The sequence below is a fragment of the Triticum urartu genome, chromosome 6 (assembly GCF_003073215.2).
Source record: "Triticum urartu cultivar G1812 chromosome 6, Tu2.1, whole genome shotgun sequence".
Classification (NCBI taxonomy): Eukaryota; Viridiplantae; Streptophyta; class Magnoliopsida; order Poales; family Poaceae; genus Triticum; species Triticum urartu.
In genome coordinates this window covers 33,783,709-33,790,424 of record NC_053027.1, presented here as the reverse complement: position 1 = coordinate 33,790,424, position 6,716 = coordinate 33,783,709, and the positions used below count along the sequence as shown (strand labels likewise).

The 6,716-nt window shown below is 47.6% G+C and overlaps 1 protein-coding gene across 1 annotated transcript; it reads right to left on the bottom strand.

Annotated features, from left to right (window-relative positions):
• Positions 1-5,871: 5,871 nt before the first annotated feature.
• Positions 5,872-6,467, bottom strand: LOC125516052 (histone H4). Its single transcript, XM_048681539.1, has one exon. The coding sequence runs from the start codon at positions 6,408-6,410 to the stop codon at positions 6,099-6,101; it is 312 nt and encodes a 103-aa protein (XP_048537496.1). The 5' UTR covers positions 6,411-6,467; the 3' UTR covers positions 5,872-6,098.
• Between the last annotated feature and the right edge of the window lie 249 nt (positions 6,468-6,716).

Sequence of the window (6,716 nt, the reverse complement as noted above, 5' to 3'; positions counted from 1 at the left end):
TCGCGCACAAAACTCACAAGGCCCCACTCCCAACATGCCTCAAAACTGCAGTTCAAACCTGCCCGTTACAGCAAAAGAATGAGTAGTGCACCCGCAAAAAAAAATAGAGTAGTGAACAGCAAGGCTAGCTGAGAGGTGACAAAGCGCATAAGCTTGAGTAAGGACATTTCTAACCGATTTCCTAAAAATAGTGGAGGATCATGTAGAGTAACCTTTAGTAGAGTATATTTACTCCACTAAAAATAGATTTCACCGGACCTAGCTGATCCCCTATATATAACGGAGTAAACATAAATTTAACCTAAATTCAACCGAAATATGCATACATTTAAACATAAGTTCAACTTTGTCTTGGCAACCAAATTTTAGACATAAATTCGAACTTAAACTACACTAGACTACTTATAATCATAGCCATAGTAGAGGTCGAGCCAATCTTCCCTTGTCATGCCGCTGTGCATTGGGTCCGGGCCGGTGCCGTCATCGTTGCAGTTGGGGAAGATGCGCCGCCACTCTTCGGCGTCGAACTTCTTCTTGTCCTGGCCGCTGTCGTCGCCGCCTTGCACCTCGTTGTCGGAGATGACGATGACCTTCCCTCCACACTCCACGAGTATCGCCCGCTCGGCCTCCACGAGCTAGGGGTGCTGGTGGCGGAGGTTCGCCATGTACGCATCGTCGGCGGCTTCCTCCGCGCATGAGGCGCTCCACCTCCCGGTCCTCCCGAGCCATCATCGCACTCACTACACCCGACTTCGAAGAGACGAGGTGGGTGGGCGCCGTCCCCCACGGGAAGTTGAGGCGTGCCTCTGCGCCATGGAACCGGACCTACCACCGGCCGTATTCAAGTGCGGCGAGCTCCGCCGTGTGGAATGACCTGCTCCACTTCCTCGTGTGGGTCTCCCGGTCGGTTATCTCCGCCACCCATGTCCCCCACACTCGATGGCGAACGCCGGGGTATTTCCCCTACGGCTTCTGCGGCGGAGGGAGGTCCGGGTAGTTAGCGAAGCGGGCGGGGGCCGGCGCATCAGCCGCGCGGCTACGGCTCGAGGATGCAAAGCTTGAAAGGTGAACCGCGGGCGTGGTGGCGCGGATCGGCGGTGGGGAGCGCCGGCGATGGGGTCCAGCCATTGGGAGGAGGGGGCCGAGTCGCCAGCGCGGGGATAGGGAGAAGAAGAAGCAAAGGAAGCGGAGAGGAAGAGGAGACGAAGTGGGATTTTTTTACTCGGCCACCGTATGGTGGAGTAAATATAGGGAGGCGTGGCGCAGCTGAGGATAATTTATCCTCCACTAGCGTCGATTGGGGATCGGCTAGGTGCCGGTTAGAGAAGTAACCGGGTTTTTACTCCTCTAACTAGTTATTGAGGATCGGTTAGAAATCCCCTAAGCCCTTATGCTAGCATAAACACATCTTTTATAAGGTCTAAACACATCTCTTATATGCGCATAAGCTTGAGTAAGCCCTCAAGGATGAACTAACTGCAAAATCCTCAGTGCTCCGGCTACCGTGACCATCTCCTACATAACTGCAAATGAGCCACTGTTCTGTTCTCTACTCGAAGAGCAAATTTTCGGAACAAGCTGAGAGCTTGCTTAAAATAAATTGAAACAACATTTTCATGCATGCTGAGCTAAGAGGCTAAAAATTGGCTCTGACTACGCCATATTCCAATTACATCTGACATGGTTATACTACAACTATATCAAAGGTTCAAAATTTCTTTGGGCTAGACCTACATAAATGTCAAGGCATCTTATAGGGGAAGCTACCACGGCGAGCAGTAATAACCATGCATCAAGCAGGTCACGAATAGAACCATGCATCAAGCAGGTCACGAATAGAACATACTAGGCACAACCCACGTAGGTTGCATCATACTGGCACGGCCTCTGCAGATAAAGATTGTTGGAGTAGAGGCATTTCCCTGCAGTGGCTTGTCCAGCTCAAAGTTGATCCAATTATTAGAATCATGGAAATAGAAGTATATAAAATTGCTCCTCCCTCCCCATCTCTCTGGGTTCATGCAACACAATGGCTGGCTTCTGTCGTCTGTGCTGATGAAGATTGCCCAATTTTCTAGCTTTTCCACCTTCACCCACTTTGCAGGTTCACTCGTTAGGTCGAGGCGGAAAGCTTCAAACGTATCCCCTGTTGATGGAAAAGATCGATGACAACCAACCAGGAGAAGCATATCGCCGCATGCAACAAGCCATGGGTGGGGAAGATGCCATTTGTTGTGCATGCTTTCACCAGGATCAACTGTTATTTTCTGTATTCGGATCCGTGGTACCAAGTTCATGATAATGAGCCTGCAGTCATTATCCATGCCAAATATTTGTCCTTTGAAAACCATGACCTTCTCGATCGTTCCATTGTGAAGAGAACGTCTCAACCAAGATTTACTACCAACACGCCAAAAGAAATAGTGGCGTCCTTTGGTGACCATGAGATATGAGTTGGGTGACGCCAGAGGAGCCGTGAGGGAAGCATGGTCCAGGAAAGTGTTTTCATCGACCGGTAGTTTCGGAGTTGAGAAACTAACACCAGTAAAGACATCAATAACAAGACATGATTGATTTTGGTTAAACAAGATGAGATGGCCATAGGAAACACCCCCGAAATAAGAACTATCTAGAGGACTTTGTGGGGATTTGCTCTCACCAAAATGAGAAAACCAGGGAATCTGACAACGCATGTAGGTACCTTGGTTGGCTAAATCAGTGACATGGCATGAATGTTTAGGCACGAGGCTGTTGCTAAATGGGCGAGGACGAGGAGGGCACTCATGAACATCAGGTTGGAGGAGGAGAGGTGGCAACATTTGCAAGAGCGTGTGTTTGGATGGATAGGAGGAGAAGGCAGCACGCCAAGAGGAGCAGGCGGCAGCGAAAGCAAGAAGGTCAAGGAAGGATCCCAATCGAGGAACAATGGAATGAAGCAGGTCATCCGGGAGGTCTGGCCAACCTTGAAGAGTGGACATAGCTGAGAGCCTCAGACGGGACAGACCCAAACACAGCAGACCTTGGAGTTACCCGCGACTGCAGCTTCTCTGAAAGAAATTTTGAATCAAAAGAAAAAACATTAGAAGAATGACGTGAACATTTGAAAAGGCAACAGGTAGAGAAGCGATAACATATATGCGCTTTGACATGAAAAACAACAGTGACACAGTAACACAGCAAGAGATTGGGTTCGCATGCTGCTGACAATAACATCGAAAATCAAATGGAGTAAATATTTATAACATTGCCTCAGTCTGTCATGTCCCTAAGCTACCATTGATTACTTGAAGGCAATGGAGAACACATCCATCTGTATATATAGACCAAAGAGAACAGCTATACAGTTCTATCTGTATCTGATAGAGGTAGTCTTAGTCATAGAGGATCAATGGATCCCATGATTCCCAATTTACCATCGATCCAATATCTAGGGCCCATAGCAGTATGTTCAAAATTCTTTCTTACAGAAAATAAATCAAGTGGGAGTCTAAATATCTAATCTAGCCCGGCCCTATCAAAGTGGCAACGCGATCTGGAACTCTTTCTCGCAGCAATTAATGGTGGCAAGACGTATGGACTGTACTACAAAGTAGAGAACAGCTGCGGCTCTATCTCTAATAATAACAAAGTTCAGCCAGCGTATCAATCGATCTGGACGATGAAACGTTGACGCAAGCAAAAAATTCTAATGGAACAAAAATCAAGTGGGAATCAAGAAACAAACAAGGGGAAAGCTAGCATGCCTTGTAGAGAAGGCGTGCGTTGGAGACGACGGCGACGGCGATGCGGTCGGCGGCGGTGCTTCGCATGCGTCCTTCTCCGGCGGCAGCTTGAAAACGAGGCGGAGCGACGGCGGAACGGGTGTGGTGGGGGGTTGGCGCTGTTGGTTGGACTGGGCTGAAGCCTCGGCATACAAGCGGGCCAAGCATATACTAATATTCTTGGACTTTGTTTTCTGTTTTTTTTCCTAAAATATTAGAAATTGCATTTTTCACTTTCACTTTCTTTTTTCCGAACAGAGCCAAATAGAGCGGCCGCGTGTTTTCCTGTTTCCAGTTTTCAGTTTCTTAGCTTCAAAAAAAAAAGTTTTCACTTTCTCTGTTTATTTGTCTCAAAAAAAACTTTCTCTGTTTATTTGCCTAAACCAAATTTTCTCTGTTTATTATTTTTTCTTTTACACTTTAGTCCTTAAACATTTCAGGTTTTATAATGTATCTTTTCTTTTGTTCCCCCGGTCTGTCTTCCTCCCCTCCCCCCTCGCACCATCACCGTCTGTCTTGTTTCATCCGGCGCCGCCCCTCGTGTCGGTCCTGGCTTCATGTCCGGATGTTGTTTCTCCACCTCCTCTCCTCCGTCGATCGTCTTATCCTTTGCTCTGCGGCTATTGTGTTTTACGTCGGTTGTTCAATGTTTTCAGTTGTTCAATGTTCAATGTTTTCTCTTTGTTGTTCAATGTTTTCAGTTTCTTTTCCCCGTCATATTTCTGAGTGATGGAGTTTTATGGGATAATTACGGGTGGGGGCTCCAAGTACTACTAAAACGACAGCTTTCAACTCGTTTATACAATATATTTATTGAATAAATTCTTAGTAAATCTATCATTATACAACATATTTATTGAAGCAACATATTGCTTTGCAGCTATGTCTTGACCTTCTTGCTGCATGGCAACTAGCCCTTGTCCCCTTGGTTATGTTTGTCCAGGTCAGTTCACTATTATCTAGGATTTCTTTCATAAAACTTTATTTACTCCAAAGGACGTCACCTGTGGAATACCGAGAAAATTTAGTGCACGAACGCGGTAAAACTCCTCAAAGCCTAACATGTACACATAAATTGGACTAATCAACTCCCCCATGATAAAAGGTTTGCTCGTCCCGAGCAAATGCCGCAGCTTGTAAGAAAAAGGTCATCTTTATTATGAACTGCGGATAATTGAAATGAACGACTCCAATACATAATTCCAGAATTTGCCTCGTATGAGCAATCTTGTTGTGCACTATCATATTTCCATCCTAATTAGACGAGCATGAAGGTTTCCACACCTTACTATCAATCAGTAAAGAGACGTGTTCCAGCTCTATGTGATAATTCACCCCGTCTTTCAGACGAATAATTGAGATGCTTTATTTCTTAAGAGGTAGTAGAACCATATCCAAAACAATGTTAGTTTCACTTTAATCCGGCCTATCCTTGACTGGATCAAAATCTATGTCTTTTTTTTTGCGGGGAAGTGAAAAGGTCCATTTGTTAAGAGAACTCTTGAAAGGGTTGAATTCAAATGTTAGCCAGCTCATGGAGGCCTTGAGCACACATCATCAGAGAGGAGAAAACTATGTCCCTGTAGCAAAATAGCAACTTTTTTTAGGGGAAGCAAAATAGCAGCTAAGAAATTACTAGGACAAGATGAATGTAAGATTTTTTTCCCTCTCTCTCACGTCACTACTCTACAAGTTAGCCGGCTTTTATGTTGAGCAATGTGCAACTCTATACCCATTTGATTTAACTGAACTAAAAAATTCGCCATCACTAGAGTTTTAGAACATACAGTATGAGTATGACTGATGACAAAAACACATAAGTTCAGAGAACGTTTCTGCGTAACCAACTACGGTATTGCAGAATAACAGGAGGATCGCTCCCGGCTCCATTTTCATCATGAAGCCATCAGGCGCCAAGTACAGCATTCCAACGCCAAAAGTAGTGCTGAAAGTAGCACAGAACAGAACAGAACAAAGGGGGCTGAATCGCCTGTCTATTTCGATCTCTGCGTGCTGCATGGTTTGAAGATCCAAACGAAAATTACCAGAACTAACTTTCTCTGCTGAGAAAAATTTAGGTGGCATAACAAGTTGATGGTGACGATTCAAGTAGAAAGAACCATCAATCAATCCCATTGCGTTCATATTCATCGCCTTCCACTGTGGAACTGACTACAGAGACCGGTAGAGCAACGCACGCACTCTGACGAACTGACTGCATTCAGATCCATCGCCATCCACTAACTACACAGACCGATGGACCAACAACGCACGCACTCTGAATTCAGAAACGAAACCATAGCACGAGAACATGGAGATTGGAGCAGCGGGCGCAGGTCAGCCGCCGAATCCGTAGAGGGTGCGGCCCTGTCGCTTGAGCGCGTAGACGACGTCCATGGCGGTGACGGTCTTGCGGCGGGCGTGCTCGGTGTAGGTGACGGCGTCGCGGATGACGTTCTCCAGGAAGATCTTGAGCACGCCCCGGGTCTCCTCGTAGATGAGCCCCGAGATGCGCTTCACGCCGCCCCTGCGAGCCAGACGACGGATGGCCGGCTTGGTGATGCCCTGGATGTTGTCGCGGAGCACCTTCCGGTGGCGCTTGGCGCCGCCCTTGCCGAGGCCCTTCCCTCCCTTGCCGCGGCCGGACATCTTGGCTTCTCTGTGTGTGTGTGTGTTGCGGCGGTGTGGTGGCGAGGTGAGCTGGATGGAGCTCGGGCGTGCGGCATTTATAGATGCGAGGTTTCCGACGATGAGAAGGGCACGATCCGCGTGATGCGTGGTGCGGGCCGTCGGATGAGTGATGGATGGCTGTGGGTGGGGGAGGAGGGGTGGCGCGGATCGGTGACGTGGCGGTCACCGGGGGCGTGGGCGGGAGGAGGTGTGCTTTCTCAGGATGGTCGGGGTGGACTTGTGTGCATTTTGGGCCTTGGGAGCACATTCGAGCTCGTTCATGTG

Excerpts from the sequence above, each read along its gene's own strand:
- LOC125516052 (XM_048681539.1), bottom strand. The coding sequence starts at position 6,410 with ATGTCCGGCCGCGGCAAGGGAGGGAAGGGCCTCGGCAAGGGCGGCGCC.